Source organism: Gilbertella persicaria (assembly GCF_025201335.1).
Source record: "Gilbertella persicaria strain CBS 190.32 chromosome Unknown B0P05scaffold_1, whole genome shotgun sequence".
Classification (NCBI taxonomy): Eukaryota; Fungi; Mucoromycota; class Mucoromycetes; order Mucorales; family Choanephoraceae; genus Gilbertella; species Gilbertella persicaria.
Genome location: NW_026251962.1, coordinates 129,306 through 149,151, shown reverse-complemented (window position 1 = coordinate 149,151; position 19,846 = coordinate 129,306). Strand labels below are relative to the sequence as shown.

The 19,846-nt window shown below is 35.6% G+C and overlaps 9 protein-coding genes across 9 annotated transcripts; 5 read left to right on the top strand and 4 right to left on the bottom strand.

The window, feature by feature from the left end:
• The first annotated feature begins 82 nt into the window (after window positions 1-82).
• On the top strand, window positions 83-1,218 carry B0P05DRAFT_520752 (uncharacterized protein). Its single transcript, XM_051575791.1, has 5 exons — window positions 83-165; window positions 206-459; window positions 512-872; window positions 919-1,026; window positions 1,075-1,218. Exons 1-5 carry the CDS (start codon window positions 102-104, stop codon window positions 1,158-1,160), a joined length of 873 nt encoding a protein of 290 aa, XP_051439599.1. The 5' UTR covers window positions 83-101; the 3' UTR covers window positions 1,161-1,218.
• Window positions 1,219-2,382, top strand: B0P05DRAFT_520750 (triose-phosphate transporter family-domain-containing protein). Its single transcript, XM_051575790.1, has 4 exons — window positions 1,219-1,495; window positions 1,539-2,007; window positions 2,055-2,202; window positions 2,251-2,382. Exons 1-4 carry the CDS (start codon window positions 1,256-1,258, stop codon window positions 2,327-2,329), a joined length of 936 nt encoding a protein of 311 aa, XP_051439598.1. The 5' UTR covers window positions 1,219-1,255; the 3' UTR covers window positions 2,330-2,382.
• On the bottom strand, window positions 2,365-4,052 carry B0P05DRAFT_520749 (ubiquitin carboxyl-terminal hydrolase-domain-containing protein). The gene is made up of 2 exons (XM_051575789.1): window positions 3,394-4,052; window positions 2,365-3,345 (listed from the first exon to the last, which is right to left on the bottom strand). The coding sequence occupies exons 1-2, from the start codon at window positions 4,036-4,038 to the stop codon at window positions 2,386-2,388; spliced, it is 1,605 nt and encodes a 534-aa protein (XP_051439597.1). The 5' UTR covers window positions 4,039-4,052; the 3' UTR covers window positions 2,365-2,385.
• A 117-nt stretch (window positions 4,053-4,169) lies between these two features.
• On the bottom strand, window positions 4,170-5,239 carry B0P05DRAFT_520747 (uncharacterized protein). Its single transcript, XM_051575788.1, has 2 exons — window positions 4,439-5,239; window positions 4,170-4,385 (listed from the first exon to the last, which is right to left on the bottom strand). Exons 1-2 carry the CDS (start codon window positions 5,181-5,183, stop codon window positions 4,291-4,293), a joined length of 840 nt encoding a protein of 279 aa, XP_051439596.1. The 5' UTR covers window positions 5,184-5,239; the 3' UTR covers window positions 4,170-4,290.
• A 1,334-nt stretch (window positions 5,240-6,573) lies between these two features.
• On the top strand, window positions 6,574-7,673 carry B0P05DRAFT_501584 (uncharacterized protein). Its single transcript, XM_051575456.1, has one exon. The coding sequence runs from the start codon at window positions 6,608-6,610 to the stop codon at window positions 7,274-7,276; it is 669 nt and encodes a 222-aa protein (XP_051439595.1). The 5' UTR covers window positions 6,574-6,607; the 3' UTR covers window positions 7,277-7,673.
• Window positions 7,674-8,276: 603 nt separating this feature from the next.
• Window positions 8,277-10,359, top strand: B0P05DRAFT_633257 (fork head domain-containing protein). The gene is made up of 2 exons (XM_051583515.1): window positions 8,277-8,847; window positions 8,907-10,359. Exons 1-2 carry the CDS (start codon window positions 8,443-8,445, stop codon window positions 10,185-10,187), a joined length of 1,686 nt encoding a protein of 561 aa, XP_051439594.1. The 5' UTR covers window positions 8,277-8,442; the 3' UTR covers window positions 10,188-10,359.
• Window positions 10,360-11,990: 1,631 nt separating this feature from the next.
• Window positions 11,991-14,953, bottom strand: B0P05DRAFT_633256 (Sodium/hydrogen exchanger family-domain-containing protein). The gene is made up of 10 exons (XM_051583514.1): window positions 14,727-14,953; window positions 14,560-14,681; window positions 14,490-14,518; window positions 14,323-14,437; window positions 14,228-14,272; window positions 14,083-14,165; window positions 13,847-14,035; window positions 13,738-13,786; window positions 13,509-13,688; window positions 11,991-13,456 (listed from the first exon to the last, which is right to left on the bottom strand). Exons 1-10 carry the CDS (start codon window positions 14,857-14,859, stop codon window positions 12,122-12,124), a joined length of 2,280 nt encoding a protein of 759 aa, XP_051439593.1. The 5' UTR covers window positions 14,860-14,953; the 3' UTR covers window positions 11,991-12,121.
• Window positions 14,954-17,619: 2,666 nt separating this feature from the next.
• Window positions 17,620-18,390, bottom strand: B0P05DRAFT_520733 (uncharacterized protein; the record flags this gene model as incomplete). The annotated part of the gene is made up of 1 exon (XM_051575787.1): window positions 17,620-18,390. A coding segment is annotated over one exon (608 nt), but the record flags the coding sequence as incomplete, so codon positions are not given.
• Window positions 18,391-18,753: 363 nt separating this feature from the next.
• B0P05DRAFT_460687 (soluble NSF attachment protein) lies at window positions 18,754-19,839 on the top strand (the record flags this gene model as incomplete). The annotated part of the gene is made up of 5 exons (XM_051574023.1): window positions 18,754-18,901; window positions 18,953-19,078; window positions 19,123-19,306; window positions 19,378-19,552; window positions 19,606-19,839. The coding sequence occupies 5 exons, from the start codon at window positions 18,754-18,756 to the stop codon at window positions 19,837-19,839; spliced, it is 867 nt and encodes a 288-aa protein (XP_051439591.1).
• Window positions 19,840-19,846: the final 7 nt, after the last annotated feature.

The window sequence follows — 19,846 nt, the reverse complement described above, 5'->3', positions numbered from 1 at the left end:
AAATCCACTCACCCATCTAATATTTAATAAACCTGGGATTCAAACATGGTTTCCCTCTTCTCTCTCTCTTTCTCTCTTACTTTTTTTTTTTTCTTTTGTTCATGTTTCGAAACAAGATCTTTATTACCAGTAAACCCACTGGCTGTACATTAGCATTTGTTAAAGGTACCATTATAATAAACACAACATGAGCTAAAGATACAAGATATCTTCAAGACTTCAAACACGACTTTTCCACAAGCACTCGTGGATACTCGTTTAAAAGAGACCAAGGGTGATCTTGTAGGTATCTGTATTCCTTACCAGATTGACACCAAATATTATACTGCCAAAGTGGATTTTTGGATTGATGAAATTGATACAGCATCAGAACAAGAAACTATCAAAGCTTATTGTGAAAAGGAAACAGAGATAAGCAAAGTGATTGATGCTTTCGTGTTCATGTTTGATAAAAATGAGGTATACAAAGGATAGAATGGACTTTTGCTTATCTAAAAAAAAAAAAAAATAGCCTTCTAGTTTTGATACATTAAAGGCATGGGCACCTTTTTTAGAGCAAGCCAATCCTTCCATTCGTATGTGTATCGGTACTACATCCACAACACCCCTCAGTAACGAAAAAGATGCTGAAATTAATGATTGGTGTATTTCCAATCAATTTGATTATGTGGATATGGATGAAACAGCAGAAACACCTTTAGATAAAGTAGGCAATGATCTTGCTCTAGACATCATTCAGACCAACTTGTGGGATGGCATGAAAAAGAAACACATGGAAGGTGCTGAAGAAGAAGAAGAGTTGTTAAAGGAGATTCAAGAATTAAGTTTACAACGCAATAAGGATATCCTTGATGAAGACGATGATTTTTCAGGTACAGAACAACGGTTCAAAGTGTGTTCCTGAATTTCCTTTCTTAGATATGCCTTCACAAAATGAAATTGACAAAATGAGAGATGAATTGTTTGGTGATATTGATGGTGAAGATGGCCTAGACAAAGCATTTGAAGCTATTCAAGCCATGCGAGGTAAAAATCAAGACACATGTTAGCATGACTAAATTTGCATGTGTCTAGAACAAGGCAAGCATTTATCAGATGAAGAAAGACGTAAAATGGCAGCCAAGGTTGCACTCTCGTTTGCAGCACAACTTGGCCTCTAAAATTAAATGAATTTAAACCCAACATTTCATTTAAAAAAAAAATGTAACAATTTCCCCTTGTTTTTTTAAATTTTCTTTCTTCTTTCTACATTCATATGCAACAACAATTAGTGACTCGGTCAGAATGGAAATACAACATGTTGTATATTATAACATGGTATTCTTTATCCACTATGCTATCTATCTATAATAAGACAATTATGGCAAAAGACCATCTCAACTTACCTCTATTCATGAGTGCAACCCATGCAGGCATTCATACTTTAATTACAAGAATCTTGATAGACAAACATCAATTAGAACAATATTCTTTAAGGGACTATATGACCAAAATAGTATGTAACTGATATGAAAGCAAGTACCTAATGTATTGCGTAGGTACCTTGTGGCATGGCTGCAGCCTTAGAGATATGTTGCGGCAATGCCTCGCTTGTGCTCATTACGCTTTCTTTTTATACCATGATCAAATCAAGCACACCTGTTTGGGTATTAGCATTTTCTTTTGTGTTTGGTTTTGAAAAGCTTAAATTGAATCTTATCGGTATTATTTCTGTGATTGTGTTTGGTGTCTGCCTGACGATTGATGGTGAACCTGATTTTGATCTTCAAGGATGCGTACTTGTGCTTTTTGCTGCTATTGCCTCTGGACTTCGATGGAATATGACTCAATACATGATGAGAACAACAAAAAAGACAGGGCCTATGGATACAATGTACCGAACAAGTCCTGTCATGTTTGTTACTATGTTGTTGCTCAGTTTATATATTGAGCAGCCATTTTATGTCTATACATCGTTTAAACAAGGTGTTGTCTCCTTGTGTATCATGTCTATAGGGGGCATTTTAGGTAAGGACAATGTTTTGTTTCATGATCATTAAGCCACAATCAAATAGCATTTGTGATGACATTAGCCGAACTTTATTTGATCAAAGGCACAAGTACGGTGACACTAAGTGTGGCAGGAATAAGCAAAGAAATTGTTGTGATTGGCTTGTCTGTCTTGATCTATGGCGATGTCTTAACTCTTAAAACGTATATGGGGTAAAAATGTAGGCTATTGTGTTCTTCATGTTCTAACGAAAACAATAGATTGTTTATTTCAATTCTCGGTATTATAGGCTATAACTATTATAAATATTCACAAATCATGATGGAGAAAAACAAGTAGTTTGAGTGGTGTCTATATTAAGATACAATAATAAGTTTTTTTTTTTTTTTTTTTTTTTACATAAGTCTGCATGAATCTTTCAAATGGTGTCTGTGATGGTGATGGTGATGCTTCTTTTTATCTGTAGAGTGTGTAGAAAGTGAACTTTCTTGTTTTAATTCAACATTGTGCTCTGATGCTGAAGAAAGTGAAGACGCTTCATGATGGCATGTCTTGTCCAACTCATAAAAGATAATGTAAGCATTTTCAGCCAAGTCAGCATGAACACTAGCATCATCCGTCATTTGTGTGACGCGACTTGCTTGGTTCATATCGTCCAGCTTGATCCAATGATACGATTCATCTGCACTCATCACTCGAGCATAACTAACATAATGACCACTAAAAGGTGAATCTCCCTTGTGACAAACAGCGCTTTTAAAATGAAGTGTCCAGTCTACTAAATGACCACAGGTAGGACATAGAGGATCATCTACGTTTTGATTGACAAACTTGTTAAAGTCGATTGTGACAGGTATTTCCACTCGTTTCTTGTTCTTGGTAGATCCACCTGAATGGTCATATCGATATCGTTTAAGGACGATAGGCAGAATCATATGGGTATCGGGGAATGAAGCATCTACTTGTGCGTTGATTGAAATACCTTGCTCGTTGGTAGGGCTGTAGAATGGAAGCAGTTCCAAGACTTGCCAAGCAGTGACGGCTACATGACCATCATTCTTCTTGACAAGGGCTCGTTTCGAACTGGGTTTTTCATCTGTGTTGTTGATCATGCTCTGGATGGTGGGTGACGCAGCCACATTCTCTGTCACTTCCTCATGACTATGGCTTGAGTCAACTTGACGTCGTACACCTGTGATGATACTGTTATAAAAATAATCGACTAAAATGTCTTGTAATTTGATTTCTTTGACTGAATTGTTTGTTTCTGGTATAGACAATGTGAGTGTCCTGTCTGTCATAACACGGTCATCATCTGAATCTTTGTTTGCACCATGAAATAATCGTATTTGAAACTATGCATAGTGTAAATTATACCAGTAGACAGAAAGGGAAGTACTTACGGGCAAATAAGGTAAATCAAATGTCTCGGTAATAAATAAAAATAATTCACTTGCATCTTCTTGAGTCCAATGACCTGCTTCATCCTGACCATTCCACTTGGCTTCTTTGAGTATTTTTCTAAACCAATGAACATAGTCTGCACTAATAAAATGTCCTTTTCGAAGCTTGTTGACAAACAACCGCATCAGTGTCTGTAATTTGATTTTGTTGTCTTGATCTTCTTCCAAGGGGATATCGTACGTTAATAGTGGATCAAATGCCGTATTAGAGATGTACATGGCAAACAATAAGGAATCAATATAACAAGAAGTACCACCATCATTCTCAGATCCTAATAGCAGCGTATTGGGTAAAGGTGGTTCAACAAGAATACCATGCGAGGCTTCTTCATAGTCAAGCAGGTCTGCCAACGACTTTTTGGAGTCCCAGTCATTACTTTCAAGGATACTTTCAAATATGTTGGAGTCAAGTTGAATAGAAAAGTGTTGCTGAGCATAACTAGAAAGTGAGTTTATCTTATTGGTTTGTTCTGTAGTGCGTTTAAGGGTATCTTCTTTATGTGCATGTTTATGCTTGTGGGATTTGTGAGGAAAGATAATTTTCCAAATTTTGTCTCTTCTTCTATATTTCTTTTCTTCCATCATTTGTATATATTTATATTTTTGAAAAGAAAAAGAAAAAAAAAGGGGGGGGAAAAGACAAGAAATGCTTATTATTGGTAAACAAAAAAAAAAAAAAGAAAAGAAAAAGTGTCACTGAACAATTGCTATTTTTGGTCAAGGCTACCATAAAAAGTATACAAGTTTCTTAAGGTGATCTTGTACTATGGATACACATGTTTATTTGTGTTATTATTTATGTATGTATATATATAAAAAAGAAAGTCTTTTTTTTTTCTATTGTCTTGATGCATTTAATTCATTCAATAATTCAGTCTTTTCTCTTTCCATTGCGTATTCTCGTTGATGTAAAAAGCGAATATAATCCAGTGCTATTATAACACATAAATAAAACCATCAACAACAACAAAAAAACAGGACTTACTTTTACTTAAAATCTCCCATTTGCTTGTCTTTAATCCTTTGTCTAATGGCAATAAATCCCGCAAATCATCAAACAAATCTTTCATTTCCTTTCTTCGTTTTCTCTCTGCTAATTTGTGGCTGATGCGTAACTCAGGCGATCGACTGTAAGGTGTGGATGATTGTTCACTGCCTCTCCTCGACATCCGTCTCTTTTCCTCCTCAATTTCTTCCTCTGTAGCTTGTGAGATCGACATGGAATGATGTCTTGATTTTTTTGAAGGCATCACGGACAAGACACCTGTTGCTGCAATGGAGTGACGTCGATACTGTGTATCATCCAGCATCATCATCTGCTGAACCTGTTTGCATTGAATATCAGGTCTGGTTCTTTTGTTAGGAGGCACACCTGTGAGATGTGTGATGGAAGGTAAGGACTCTCTGCGCCACGGTGAAGTGGATGTAGAAGTAGGTGGTGTAGGTAACGGATAGAGTTCTGGTGTAGTCACCATAGAGGATCGTCTAGACGAAGGTGAGGAAGGTGGTGAATTAAGAGATAATAGGCTAGGGCGTAGTAGATTATTAGAGGCATGAAGAACTGGATCAGTAAGTGAACCTCGGCGTGAATTTGAGGGACTTGAGTGTGTGCTATGATTGTCCTGAAGACGAAAATTATTGAGGGGGTATAGAGTACGAGAAGTTGGGTCGATTAAAGAAGGTCTTCTTTCGTTATATGGGTATGAATTAAAATGTTCGTTAAGGTTCATTGTATAAAGAAAAAAGAGAGAGAGAGAAAAAAGGAGGGGAAATTCATTGTTTTAAGATAAAAAAAAATAAAGGAGGGGGGTTAAACTCCGTAAGAAAAGCGCATGCTTATGATTTGCCACACCCTTTTCAATAACCGATTGCCACATGTCTTGAAGACTATATAACAGAGTCGGTTTATCTCTCTCTCTCTTTTTCACAGTTTTATATGCTCTTCTTCTGCATAAATCCTTATAGACACTTTATGTGCTCACAGAAAGAAGTAGTCAAAAGAGAATAAAATACAAAACATATAAAAATAGAGTGTCACTAACAAATTTAGAAATAACGTGGTCCATAAAAAATCTCGTGAATAGCACACAAATTATCGTTATTTCATGCAACTTTTTTTTTTTTTTTTACTTGGTAGAGTCAATCTGCATAGTTCATTTCGGTATGCTTTGGACTATTAAAGTTCGCAATGCTGTGGCACAAGGCAAATTAGATATACCTGAAGCAAAACGTGCTTCTCTTTGTGTAAATCTACCTGAGCGTAAAGAGATTCAATATGAGTAACACATTGTCCTTGACATGTTGCCCCTCCCCCCCCTTTTTTTTTTTACTTATTGTCTAAAAATGATTTGTCAGAACAATAAAATACGGCCTTTAAATCGTTCCTGTATTTAACAATAATAAAGGACAATAAAAAATGACTCCGATTTTGACATTTTGTGATATTAGACAAGACAGGGAAGTAGTGTTGTACATGTCCTCAGGGTTCTAAATCGAAACAGTTTTTTTTGATACAATATTATCTCCTTCCAAATCATATGCAATTTTATTAACCATGTACCACTCTCAAATAAAGGACTTGTCATTTTAAACACAACTTGGAACGTCTTGGAAAGAATCCACTCAATAAGGCAATGAACGCCTAAATTTGTCAGCAGCCATGAAATGATATCAGCACGCTTTTATGTTGTATGTAGAATCGGAATGACATCAAGCCCTAATTCCGCAGCTCCGTAAGTGTGTCAGGTACATTATAGCTGTATCTACTGCGGTTTTTATTTTATTTGACAAGTTATGAGGGGTATGTGCTTTGTGAGACAAACAGAGATGCTCAAAGTGTCAAGCCCAAAAAAAAAGAAAGAAAACCAAGAGGCTTTGCACGGAATAAATCCGACTTGAAAGTTAAATTATATTATAGCATGCAAAATCATACATCGTCATGACGAATAATGACTTAATTTCTTGAACCATGCGATGTTCTTTTTTGTTTGAACAGCGTCAGATGCTAAATGACTTGGCTGTTTTCAACACCAGCTTTCAGGGCCAAAAGGAGCGGAACTCCAATGTCAAGTGATCGAGAAAGCAGGCGTGTTTCTTGTTACGCGTAATCTTTTATTTATTCCCCGGATTGATTACAAAAGTGAAATAGGGAAACATGCCGAAAGCCCCCAAGACAAAAAAAGAGGACACTAACAAGACGACTTTGTTTCCTGTCTTGAAGCAAAAGAACTTTCTCGAGTTGACCGAAGTTGAACCTGACCAGATCTATGTGATCAACAAGTTCTTTACTGAAAAAGAATGTCAGTCTGTCATTGCGTTTTTTGAGACAAACTTGCCGCCTAAAGAAAGTCTAGGTGGTAAACCTAAAAAGGGTTATGCTTTTCGCAACAATGACCGACAAGCCCTCGAAGACCCAAAAATAGCACAACTTTTGTGGCAGGGAATGGAGCAGATAGTACTCGATTCACCCATGGCTCAATGGAACAGAACACCCAAGGGATTAAATTCAAACATTCGAGTTTATCGCTATCGAAAGGGACATTCTTTTGCTTCTCATTATGATGAAAGTGTTCAAGACAAGACTACAGGACTCTGGACTGATTGGACTTTATTGATCTATTTGAATGAGGACATGGAAGGGGGCGAGACTGTGTTTTATAGAGAGAGTAGCCCCAACAATCGAAAGCCGGATCCAATCGTCATCAAACCAAAGAAGGGAATGGCCTTATTTCATCGCCATGGTACACATTGCTTGCTACACGAAGCTATGGAAGTTGTGAATGGAAACAAATGGGTGCTAAGAAGTGATGTGCTTATAGGCTAACAATCATTGTTACATCCATTGACCCTATATATCCTAATTAAAAATCGAGTCAGAAGATCATACATTGAATTTGACCAAAAAGAAAAAAAAAACAAAACCCTACTTTCCCTCTATCAATATGTATTTTCTATTGTTCTCACTCACAATAAACGATGCACCGGAATTCCATGACCTTGATACATTGCATGTAGAATAGGAGATAGTACAAAAAACATAAGAAAAAGATGAGGCTATGCGCGATACTAGAGATTAAAAAAGAAGCCAGTTCCATTATCGCGTAACCATAACAACGAAGAATAGGTATCACTACTTTAAATTGACTACGGCAACCTTGGTTACTAAGTTGCTAAGGAGAAAACCTTATTTATATTTATAAAGTGCACGTACTCTATAAACAAAAGCCAAAAAAAAAAGTAATATACACATTGAGGAACAATGGCAAATAAGATGTTTGAAGGTCATGGCGTTTTTTTTTTTATAAAATTACTCGGAGGAGAGAGAGAGTGTGTGTATGTGAGCGCGTATGGTAAGACAAGCATGAACATTTTTGGTAGTTTGTTATTCTTTACAATCATAATTAAATCACATTTAAAGCATGGTTGAGTAACTTCTTTGAACAATCGCATATATTTTAGCTTTTACATGAAACAAACAGATGATTGTAGAACTGTGGCTGTTGTTTTTTATTGTAGTCTTATTTCCCAGGATCATACATCACTCTTTCCTACTCTTTATCTTAATATATTTGAGAATAAATTTAGAATGTCTCATTTTAATCATGAGAGAGAGATAATTTTTTTTTATTACCGTGTGTGCGGAAGAAGTAAGTAAATTCGCTTCCCAAAAAAAAGAAGAAAAAAAAATGATGCTATTCAATGTAACGTGACACAGCTTAAGAGGGGTTTATCTGTCATCATCATAGAATAGCGTGTATACACGAACAAAATCCACGTAAAAAAAAGTATTTATAGTCTCTTTATTTTTCTCTCTTTTTTTTTTCGTTCCTCTTCTCTCTCTCTCTCTCTCTTACCTCTTTTCTCTTTTCTCTTTTCCGAGCTAATTTCATTATTTCTCTTTGATTCTTTTCTATTTATTATTTGAAAATTTTATATATCACTATATATAAGCCTTTTTCTTGACAAAAAAAACATTACTTTCTTCTTTCAATGTCTGATAAAAAGCAATTAACTCAAATGTCTCAGTTCTCGATTGTACGCGAAATGCCAGGAGAAAAATCAGCGTTACACAGTACACCCACACCTAGCACAAGTAACAATGCAAAGAAGCAAAAACCTTCAGAATTAAAGTTCAAGATTGAACCTATCGGTATCCAGCCTGAAGATGACGATGATCTTGAGACGTGCCCATCTCGCACTAGATCCTCTTGGCCACATCAAATTGTTCCTTGGTGGAAACCCGCGGATCGTTATGAAAAACCACCTTACTCTTATGCAACACTGATTGCTCATGCTATCTTGACAAGCAAAGATGGTCGCTTGACATTAAGTGACATTTACAAGTGGATTTCAGAAGCCTATCCTTATTATAAAAGAGGTCAAAAGGGTTGGCAGGTAAAAAAAAAAAAAAAAAAGCTTGTCTGTATCAACATGATTTACTAATAGTTCTATAGAATTCTATTCGTCACAACTTGTCATTAAACAAGAAATGGTTTATTAAGGTAGACCGCCGTCCTACTCAAGCTCATCCTGGCAAAGGTGGTTACTGGACACTTCAAATGAATATGGAAAAGGTGTTTGTGGATAATCTTTGTCAAGCTGGTGGTCATAGTAGAAGACACCACGATATGGGCATGTACTCTTCTCTCTCTACACAATACTACCGCTCTTCCGGATCTGAGAATGACCAAGATAGTTTGAGCCAAGAAGAGCTATCGATGCAAACCCTCTGTCCTAATATCCATATCACGCGCCCTGAAGACTATGAGGTCAAGAAAAACAAGTCAACTGTCTCTGCTCCCAGAATCCGCAACATGTTTAGCCAAGAAAAGAAAAACCCAAGCCCTGCCAATGCTCCTAAAACAGATCCCAAGAACTTTATTATACGCTTTAATCCTCATGACTCGACTACTAATATTAACAAGAGAAAGAGAGACGCTCCAAGACCTCCACCCAAGGCTGGTAAGCGCCGCAATCCTGTTGAACCTGGTTCTTCTACTGCAGAGGATGATGATGATAGTGCAGTAGACGTTGGCTCCTGTTCTGATTCGCATACTTCCAAAAAAAGAAAGTCAACAACAAAGGCTCAAGATTCAATTGTTGACACCATCACTGCGTCACAGTACAATCTGAGTTATCCTTCTATGTCGTACAACCAAGCACATAATTTGACTAAACCATCGGACGTGATCGGCAATCTTCCAGCTTCAGGCGAAGATATGATTGGCTTTAACCACAATGACTTTTGGATGTACGATGAACCTGAACAAAAGCCTTCCAACATGCTTCTTACTTCAGAATATCCTCCCTTGCTATATGATGTCGAAGCTCAAAACATTCTTCAGGGCCTTCAAAGTACAACTGCTCCTCAACAAACTCAGCCTCAGCAACCTGCTAATATCATTAGCCATCACCCTGACATGAAGACTATCGACCTTCAAACATTTGCTTTGGAGAAGAATATTCACTACCCCAATGCTTTTGCTGTTGAAGAATTCTCTGATCCTAACAGCAACTTGTTCATCTCAGATTTAAGTTCATACAATTTGGATCAGTATGTCGATTTTAGTGCTAATATGATGGCGGATGATACAACTCACTTGAATCAACCATCTGATGTTTTACTTGAGGATGATGCTACTATGAACACTTATTGGCCAGAAACTTCTCCAGCTTGTTACATGAACTTTGATGCTAACAATGCAAACACTATGCCTTTCGTGAAATATGATTAACTTCTTTCTTATTCTTCTTATCCTATATTTATTTTCTATATATATTTATGCTGTATTTATGTCCTTTTTTCTTTATTCTTTCGTGTCCATACCTAATTCCCCCATTATACCTTTTTTTTCTTAACTTATTGTAAATTGAATAATAAAGCTTCTGTATAATTATAATAATCATAATAATAGCTCTTTTAGATATCATCATTTGTTCTAGTTTCTTCATTTATCCTTTTAAAGCTTAAAAGTACCACAAAGAATCATATGATTGATCACGAATAGGTAAAGAATTGTCTAGGTCAATAAAGAACTTCTCTATATTTTTGTATTGAAATATCAACAATTCATTATTAAAATAAACAAATAAACAACTATTACTAGTCGCATGGCTATATAACAATGTAAACAAACAAAACAGAATTGTTCTAAAGAAGAGAAGAAATGACGCCTCTATTAGATAATATTTGTAACTTTAACTTACTTTGCAAGTCATTCATTCCTACAAGTATGATAGATGGCGATTATACAAGTCATGCATTCGAATCACATTGGCTTGATTGAAAGGAGTTATAAGCGCGCTGATGAGTTTCGCCTCTTTGCCAATTTAAACTGATTTACCGAATACTTGTTCTGATCTTACATGAAATACTTGCATGTTTAAAAATAGGAATTTCTTTCTGGTATGCTCGCAAGTTGGGCTTTTTTTTTCGTTATCTTATTGTTATTTCAATTGAAGAGCAGCCACATTATTCATCAAATCGTCAAGTACATAAAGCATGGTTGTACAAAGGACAATTACGTACCTGAATTTTCTTTTTCTTTCCTCTATTTGCCTTAGGCTATCGCTCATACAGCTCATTTAATTTAATATAGACTCAAGTACATGTGTATACTTAAATAAACTAGATGACAGCATAAAATATATGTACATGTATGTCTCTAGGCTTTTGATAGTCAACCGTGATAGGTTGAACAATAGGTAAATTTGTTCTATGCTATTTTTCCATTTTGAGGCACTACATTTTGATAAAAATAAAAATCGGATTGGAATCAACATCGCCGATTTAAAAAACTCCCATGTGTCATTCAGGGCTCAAACATTCAATCATCGTTTTATCTCACCTCCGCTTATTGAGCTGGACAGGAATTCCAAAAAAGAAAGACTTTGCTTGTTTGAGACGGAAGGAGTTGAAATACATTCAGGAACCAATGATAACCAAATTTCCGGATATTCAATTGTAGTAGCGGAAACGATAAATCTATATGAAGAATAAGTGTACATGTATGATTAATCAAATCAGATAAGGGCTTTATTAGTGCTCTCTTGCTTCTCTGTCATTGGTAACCTGTACTTTAGATGTTCCGACATTAAAATCAATTAATTCTTCGGACTTGGCCGTGACTCATTTTGGTTTAACTTGGTTGGAGACATTGCTCAGATCTATTGTCTTTGTCAAAGACAGAAGGGAGGAGGCAGGTTATACTTGTTCAATAGAATTATTGGAAACATAATGACTATTATTGATTATTTTAATAGATAGGTCTAAAGAAAAAGCCATCATTACTGTCAATCTCATCCAACTTGTTATTCGTAGACACTTGTCTGAAGCTTACCTTAATGAGATATATTCATAATTAGTCTCAACTCTTAATGAATCTAAGCTAACAACCAAATAAATAAAACTGTATTACAGAGCATATTATCAATTATTTTTTGCCTAATTCAAGAGAATCCGTGACATGATTACTCATGAATGCTTCAAAGTCAAGTCATTCAAAAAAGTTATTTGATACATCAAATGGAGTTTACAATTACAAATATATATAAAGATAACTTTATTCTTTGGTGCTGTAATAAATAGTACTAGTAAAGAGCAAGAATAAGTACAAAAAAAAGAAGGGGGAATAAAACAAATATATAAAGAAGAAAAGAACAGGAATAATTATGACACGGGTGCTTCACTATCAATCTTACTTTGAAGATCTCTTACTGCTTGCTTCACTGACTCTTCCCAATTGTTATGTGATTTATCAATAACAACTTGAGAAGCGGCACCTTGCTTATCTTCAATCACAACATGGTTAGGTTCTTCCCATACTTCAATGCGTGGATTGAGTTTGGCGCCAAGACTAATGACTTCTTCTGTAGATCGATGGTGTTCGCCTTGAGATAATGGAGGTAAATGGGCGAACATTCTTCTTAAGGCTTCATGAGTACGGTGGTTGATTTCTTCTAATGGTTTTTCTCCAGTTGGTTTTTCTTCAGTTAGTTTTTCTTCAGTTGGTTTTTCTTCAGTTGGTTTTTCTGGAGATTCATCCTTGTGTCGGCGGAAAAGGTTTCTAAGGGCATTACCACCATTACCACCTGTTGTTGTCTCTTCGTGGGATGTATCTTGTGGTTCATTGCTCTTATTACGATGCATCCAACTTCTAAGACTAGAAACACTGGCTTCATTCTTTTCTATGTTTTGTTGATTGCTTCCAGTTCTAGGCTTCAAGGGTTCCAAGAAACGTATACTTTGAGATTCAGTGGTAGGAGCATTATGCACTTGAAGATGTTGGTTCTGTTTTTGAGCTAGCTTCGTATCGTCATAGCCAACTTCTGTCTCGTCTGACTCGTCAGGCAAAAAGTCTTCTTCTTTAAGTCCATCATCGTCGTCATCGTGCATATCAATCGTATAGGTAGGTGTAGAATTATTCGCAGTTGCGTTACGCATGCTTGTATCGTCTTGTTGAAAGGGATCGTTATGGATCGTATTAGCGAGTGTGTTACGTTTCAATTGAGCCATGGCTTCAGAATATTCAGGTTGATTAGCACGCTCATCTTCCGACTTGCGCAAGTTGAGTTGTTGACCAAATTGAAGTTTAGGCAATCGGCGTACTTGACCACTTCCTGTACTAGCAATGGATAAAGTACGGGTACGAATACGCTTACCGATCTTAAACAATGGAATCGTTGTACCGTGAACCAGGGTCGATGACAAAACGATAAACAGAACAACTGGACTCACGAGTTGAATCGTCAGAGGTTTTTCTGTTTCTTCAGCATAGATTTCAATCAACTCTTCTTTGGCAATCATGGACAAAAAGACGGCACCTACACCCATAGGACCAAACCAACCACTAAAGATGGCTTCACGATATGTTTTCATGGCTGGCATGACTGGTTTCAAAATAATCAAGATGGGTAGGCGTCTAAAGAGCAAGATCAAGATAGCAATCACAACTAGACGCCATGGTGTGAGACCAAGTTCAGCATTTCCAAAATCAGACCAAGGCTATCATGGAAGGCATAAGTAAGATATCAATACATATGAATATATACTTTACAATAATAGCACCAATATAGACAAACACAGCCAAGTTCAACATCATATCAATTACTTCTTGAAAGTGAGCTTCTTCTGTTTCTTGTCTAAACCAGTCATCCCATGAGAAAGCATTACCAGCAACAAAACAAGCCAACAAGTCGTCACTGCCTGAGAAACCAGTCATGCTCATCAAAAACAACTAATTAAAATTAAGATTTTGTTTTGTTTGTGTGTGTGAGATAACTTACAGCTAATGCAATGGCGAAACATAAGAAGGATGGTTTATCAATCAAATGGCTTAAAAAAGAAAAATTAAGTCAACCGATAATTTTTTTGTTGTTGTTGTTGTTTACTTACTTCTTTTCGGACCATTGCAAAATCTTTCGAGCAATATAACCAACAATTAGTCCAATCACACAAGAGAGAACAATCTGAAACAAAAGTGTAAGGTAAATCCATTTACCAATGGCTGTGCCGACATTGTTTTCACTGAGCAAAAATAAAGCTAAAAAGAGGAAAGGGAAGCCCATACCGTCATTGGCACCACTAAATATATTCAATGAGCATACGTGTTTTCTTCTTTTTCGTTTTACCTTTCTGCAGACAATGCATTTCGGATGTGAGCTGGTACATGCTTCTCGGCGAATCGGCCTTTCACAACAGAATTGGCCAAAATCTATGAAAAAAAAAGAATTAATATGTTCTGACTTGAAGAAAAAAACACATCTATATATTTACTGGATCAGTAGGACAAACACAAGCAGCAATGACAAGAGCATCAAGCTGTAACAATAAATCAATATAAAACTTCTCTTATTTGGTATCTGACTTACATAGTTAATTGGTGGAACTAACCACCAAATAAACAAACCACTGACCAACCACATGAAAACCATAATAGGAATCAACAACATAAACATAGTAAGCCATTCTTTTTTCATATAGTGTCTATCATTTGATTAGCTGTCATTTCATTTAAAAAAAAAGGGGGAATTATTACTTTGGAAGTTCAATGCCTACAGCCATCACCTATAAATCATGAGTATAAATAGATGTAGGATCAAACTTACTTGGATGGCAAGAATACACCTTGTCAATTCTTTAGTGATCTCATCACTATCTTCCCAACTATTAGGGTTGAAACCATTTGACACAAGTGGACCTGCAATAATGCCTACGATCAGTGCAACAACTAAGATAAGAAAGTTAGATCAACTCAAATGACGAAATCACATACAAGCTTCAGATAAAAAACATCGCTCCTTGAGAAACATGGACACATAACCGAAAAACAGGATAAAGCCACTTAAGATAGCAATAGCAATGGTGAACGTCGAGAATTCTCCCGGAAATATATGTAGAGCGCTCATGTCTCAACTTTCTCTTGTTTAGAGTTTCAATATATACGTAAAGAAAAGAAAAAAGAAAAAAAAGAAAGAAAAGAAATGCTAGAAGAAAAAAAAGTCCCAAGCTGATTATTTTATTTATTATAAAGTCAGACTTAAAAAAAAAACTATAGCTCTTTTTTGACTGTATCACTTTAGATGTCTAGACAAATATGTACATTTACTTCTCATTCTAAATGACAAAAAGATATTCAGTCTGACTTTCTCTTAAACAGCAATAGAACCAAGTCACGTGAGAATGTCTTTTGATTAGTTCCTATAAAAGTAGTAAATATTTCTTACTGTTCATGATAAACAAGAGGAAACCTGTTTTATTTTTATACTAACCCAAATAAAGTAAAAAAGCCCTCATGGTACCATATACATCCGTTCCTTTTTCTGATTATTTATTTGTTTGTTTTTGTATGAACAGTTGTATATGTTGGTCATGAATGAATAAAGCAATAAAGAAGACGTAGTGTAATGATTTTATGATATTACTCGCAAATACGTCATTTTTTAAATTAACGGAATGAAGTCGGTTTCAGGTAGAAAAAGAAAAAGAGAAAGAGAGGGGAAAGCAGAAAATGAAATAATGCCGTATACAGGATCACAAAAAAAAATTTTTTTTTTAATTTCCCGGCCTATTCTTGCTCAGCAGACGGTAAGCAGCTTCTATGTCGTACAGTTACCAAATAAAAGGCAAACGGCAAGCGTCATACAGGCTAGCTCTTTTCGCTTTTTCTTTTTTTTTTTTTTTTGATAGCTAAGAAATAAAAAAAAAAGAAGTATGCTTCACATAAAAAGGAAGTCTTATTCATTTTTTCACTATATAAAAATGACAGGCTATTAGAAATCTGTTTATTTTTTTTTCTGTTGCATGACAATGCTTGATTAAATGTTGGTACAACACTGTTAGACACATGTTCTTTCAAGATCAGCAACAGCGCTTGTCCGAAAATCCTTGTGTTGCTCTTGAAAATCAATCGTCAATAAAGCACCCTAGAGCTTAAAATTGTATAGCCTCTATGATTACACGGAGAATAGAATAAAAAAAAGCAGATACGTTTTGCCTAAAACTATCTCCGATGTACTTTTTTTTCCAATGTCTTCAAGAAACATTGGAGAATGGCGATTCTGTCCTTGAGATAGCCTTACAGAATCGTTATGCATCATCAAGTAGTATCAAGAGCCAATTCCATTAGAAAATAAACACAGAGGATAGCTGATACACACCGCAGCTTAGGATAGTCCATGGAATCTCCTAAATTCAAGGCCAATGGACTAAAAGAGATTTAGTTTGAGGCAAAGAGAATGCCATCATAAAAGAAAATGATGAAGATAACGAGAACAGCCCCATTTTACTAGATGAAAAAGCCATTTATGCTTATTTTTAAACGAATCAAGCTAGTATTGACCCGTAAAATATGTTCTCTAGCATGAGTAGTTATCGAGAAACATGTTGAAATTACTTAAATTTGAACATAATTTTGAATCTGTTTTGCCTTATGATTCCCCTTACGATGTGACATCAAAAATAAAAAATCACTTATAGCTCATCCCACAAGCAACTTTTTCTATGCCAACCTATAGTAGAAATAAATTCTCTAGCATATACAAACATACTCCAAGTGTTACACCTGAAAGAGTCTTATAAAAAATGTATACTACACGTATAAAATGATATAAGCTATTCTACGCGTTGGTTCATAAATTAGTATAGTCAATAGCGTGTTTTTACTGCATTTTTGAGCTTTGCGCACAAAAATTGACTACTTTACTTAAGACGCCAAATCGATTCAACTTCATCTTGATGTGTTTCTGGACCATTTCTTGTTTTTTGTCCAAATGCGGCCTTAAAGAGACTCGAAACCCCTTTGGAATCAAAAAGTACTACAAAAGTGTTTTTTGAATAGCCAATATACGCTAGAGACATGATCTAATACTCAGATGACATTAAACTCACAAAAGACTTATGATAATTACCTTCAAAGATGGAAACTGTAGCTTTTTAGCTGTAGAAGTGATGTTTTTGCTCCAAACAATAGTACTTTGAGGCCTATTACTAGTCATCTCAACATCAATCCTATTGAACTTAACATTTCTTACGTTAGAGGTCTCTATTGATATCATCAGATTTGGATTTAAATTAGTATTGATCGAGAAAACAATCTTTAAAGGCTATTTGCCAGCATAAAAAATGGTAGACAATTCAAATAAAGGGTTATTGGTACAAATATAGTATCATTCAGCAATACTTTAAAAGGCACATTCTGAAAGTTGTTATACGAGTTGGTAACAGTACCGAAAATGATACAAGCGAATAGATGGGTCTTTCCCGAGACAAGGTAACATTCATTTCATGCAGAATAGAACGTACCTTTCTGAACTGAATATATTTTTAGTATATGGAATAGTGTACACATTCTCATGTTCTGAAGGAACCAATAATGTGATTATACTCTCCTCAAAAGAATAGATGCATACACATGACTCTAATGATATGCAGCTTTTTCTTTTATTATATTCATGTACAGTAACTAACCCTTTTTTTTTTTTTATGAAAATCCCATCCTATCTGACATTCTAAAATGACCAACTATTGTAATTATAGCATAAAACAAAATTAGGGAAATGCCATGTTTAAAGGACTTGAGCTTCATGATCTCTGCTCCTTTTTCCTTTCTTTTTTTTTTTTGTGACAAAAATCAACAGAGAATCATATACTATTCTTTCTTTGGAAAAAAAGGAGGGGAAATCGCCACTTTTATTATACGATGTTAACATCACATTTGTTTCTTATATAATGACATTTTAACCCGAAAAAAAAAAAGAATATTGCATTCAAGCAAAACAATAAAATAAAACAAAGAAGGATCCATGTACACTTATCATTGTTTATATGCATTTAAAAAGAGTATGGATGTGTCGTCATGTTAACTCTTGTATTTGGATCATCCAGGGTGGTGTTGGGGTAAAAAGAATCCATAGTAAGTGACCATGAGATCATGTCTTGTTGATTCCATGAAGAAATGTTGTCCATATTAAAATCTAAAAGAGAAGGATCTAATTTTGTATCCAAAGGAGGACCAAAATAGTTGTCCATGGTCGAATTAGGCGTAGACAACTGAAGGTCATCCGAGAATAAAGCCATGACATGAGGGTCAAGTGAAGGGTAATGGTTGGAAGATGTGGTACTGGTTGAACTGGTAGACACAGGCGAAGGAATATACATTGGCTTTGCAATTGTCTTGATCACTCGTCTTGTCACATAATATCGAGTTCCCGGCATTCGAAGATGATTCTGAACCACTCCGAAATAGACTTTGGCCTTACTTGGCTTGGGGAGATTAGCGTCCACAATATGAATGTAATGACTCGCTTGCTTTCGTTTACGTTGTCGATAAGCAGATTCAATGATAGCATGATTATGTTCTTCAAATTCAGTAAACAGTGTATTTTCAAGCATAAAGCCCCATATAATCTTTGTTGTAAAATCGTCTGTAGTTTGCATTGTACAGAATAAAAAAAAAAAAAAAAAAGAGAAGAACCACATATTTTATATACAAGAGGGTCCTCTCATGTATGCAACCTAATAGGTCAGTCGATCCTCAGGGTTCTACTCTCCTCAATCAACCCCAAAACATGTCATTCTATATGATTCTTTCTTTTTTATGAATTAGATTTCCTGTATATCAGGGTTCTCTCGGAAGCAAGTCTATCATTTACCTGCATAGAATTACTTTCCATTCAGAATAAGAAAAAAAAAGCGGGAACTTCTTTTGTTTCTACCTTTCTCTGTGGTTGCTTGACAGTCACATCCATGATGCGCGTCTATCCTAAAAAGGTCGCTCTTTTTTTTCCCTTTTTCTTTTATCAATGTCTTCTGAACAACAAGCAAAACAACTTATTTCGAAAGCACAAGATAAGCTCAAGTCTTGGTCTTTCTTTAGTGCTTCTAATAAACATGAAGAAGCAGCTGAACTTTATGAAAAAGCAGGCAATATGTTCAAACTTGCACAACAATGTAAGTATCCAGAACTTCATCTTGTGCATAAAACTAATATACGGGACAAAGGGAGTGCTTCTGGTGATGCCTTTATAGAAGCTGCCAAACTATTTGAGCAAGGTAAATGTGCTAAATTTGAAGGTTCAAGAGCTTTTGAAAGTGCAGCCAAGAGTTATAAACGAGTGGATCCTGCTGGTAAGTGATATGCCCTTATGCTTGTATCTCATATCTGCCTTTAGCTGCTGTGTCTGCCTTGAGAGAAGCAGTTAAGTTGGATCAAGAAGGTGGTAATTTCAGACAAGCAGCAAAGCATTATCAAGAAATAGCAGAGATATGTGAATCCAGTGAACTCGAACGTCCTTTGGAAGCCAAAGAAGCATATGAAAAAGCAGCTGAACTCTTTCATGCAGATGATTCTCCTGCGTAAGTGTATCTGTAAAATTTAGCTTTTTTTTTTTTTTTTTTTTTTTTTTTGTTGACATGATGGCCTATAGACTTGCCAACAAATGCTTGCTTAAAGTAGCTCAGATGTCTGCTGAATTAGGAGACTACCCTACTGCAATTGAGAAATTTGAAACAGTGGCATCAGCAGCTATTGATGATCCTTTGCTAAAATGGTCATTAAAAGAGTACTGTTTCAAGGCAGGTCTGTGTCATCTATGTACTGGTGTAAGTTCCTCTTTTGATTCTGTATTATTTCTCACCATGATGATGATGATTAGGATATGGTCAAGACAACACAAGCACTTTCAAATTACTGTAATATGGACATGTCTTTTGAATCTACGCGTGAATATAACTTACTTAAGGGAATCATTGAATGCATTGATCAGGGTGATATTGATCATTTCAGTCAACTTGTATATGATTATGACAAATTGACAAGATTAGACCCTTGGAAGACTGCTGTCTTATTAAAGATCAAGAAGGGTATGGAATCAGATGAATTACGCTAAATTGTTT

What these genes read in the sequence shown, in the direction of transcription:
- B0P05DRAFT_520752 (XM_051575791.1), top strand. Translation starts at nt 102, where the DNA reads ATGTTTCGAAACAAGATCTTTATTACCAGTAAACCCACTGGCTGTACA. An exon ending in TCATGTTTGATAAAAATGAG is followed by an intron (nt 460 to 511) that starts GTATACAAAGGA and finishes AAAAAAAAATAG; the next exon opens with CCTTCTAGTTTTGATACATT. An exon ending in TGAAGACGATGATTTTTCAG is followed by an intron (nt 873 to 918) that starts GTACAGAACAAC and finishes TTCCTTTCTTAG; the next exon opens with ATATGCCTTCACAAAATGAA.
- B0P05DRAFT_520750 (XM_051575790.1), top strand. Translation starts at nt 1,256, where the DNA reads ATGCAACAACAATTAGTGACTCGGTCAGAATGGAAATACAACATGTTG. An exon ending in GGGACTATATGACCAAAATA is followed by an intron (nt 1,496 to 1,538) that starts GTATGTAACTGA and finishes TGTATTGCGTAG; the next exon opens with GTACCTTGTGGCATGGCTGC. An exon ending in ACTCTTAAAACGTATATGGG is followed by an intron (nt 2,203 to 2,250) that starts GTAAAAATGTAG and finishes CGAAAACAATAG; the next exon opens with ATTGTTTATTTCAATTCTCG.
- B0P05DRAFT_520749 (XM_051575789.1), bottom strand. Translation starts at nt 4,038, where the DNA reads ATGATGGAAGAAAAGAAATATAGAAGAAGAGACAAAATTTGGAAAATT. An exon ending in TTGATTTACCTTATTTGCCC is followed by an intron (nt 3,346 to 3,393) that starts GTAAGTACTTCC and finishes CACTATGCATAG; the next exon opens with TTTCAAATACGATTATTTCA.
- B0P05DRAFT_520747 (XM_051575788.1), bottom strand. Translation starts at nt 5,183, where the DNA reads ATGAACCTTAACGAACATTTTAATTCATACCCATATAACGAAAGAAGA. An exon ending in ATGGGAGATTTTAAGTAAAA is followed by an intron (nt 4,386 to 4,438) that starts GTAAGTCCTGTT and finishes GTGTTATAATAG; the next exon opens with CACTGGATTATATTCGCTTT.
- B0P05DRAFT_501584 (XM_051575456.1), top strand. Translation starts at nt 6,608, where the DNA reads ATGCCGAAAGCCCCCAAGACAAAAAAAGAGGACACTAACAAGACGACT.
- B0P05DRAFT_633257 (XM_051583515.1), top strand. Translation starts at nt 8,443, where the DNA reads ATGTCTGATAAAAAGCAATTAACTCAAATGTCTCAGTTCTCGATTGTA. An exon ending in GAGGTCAAAAGGGTTGGCAG is followed by an intron (nt 8,848 to 8,906) that starts GTAAAAAAAAAA and finishes ATAGTTCTATAG; the next exon opens with AATTCTATTCGTCACAACTT.
- B0P05DRAFT_633256 (XM_051583514.1), bottom strand. Translation starts at nt 14,859, where the DNA reads ATGAGCGCTCTACATATATTTCCGGGAGAATTCTCGACGTTCACCATT. An exon ending in GGTGTATTCTTGCCATCCAA is followed by an intron (nt 14,519 to 14,559) that starts GTAAGTTTGATC and finishes CATGATTTATAG; the next exon opens with GTGATGGCTGTAGGCATTGA. An exon ending in GTGTTTGTCCTACTGATCCA is followed by an intron (nt 14,166 to 14,227) that starts GTAAATATATAG and finishes TTTTTTTCATAG; the next exon opens with ATTTTGGCCAATTCTGTTGT.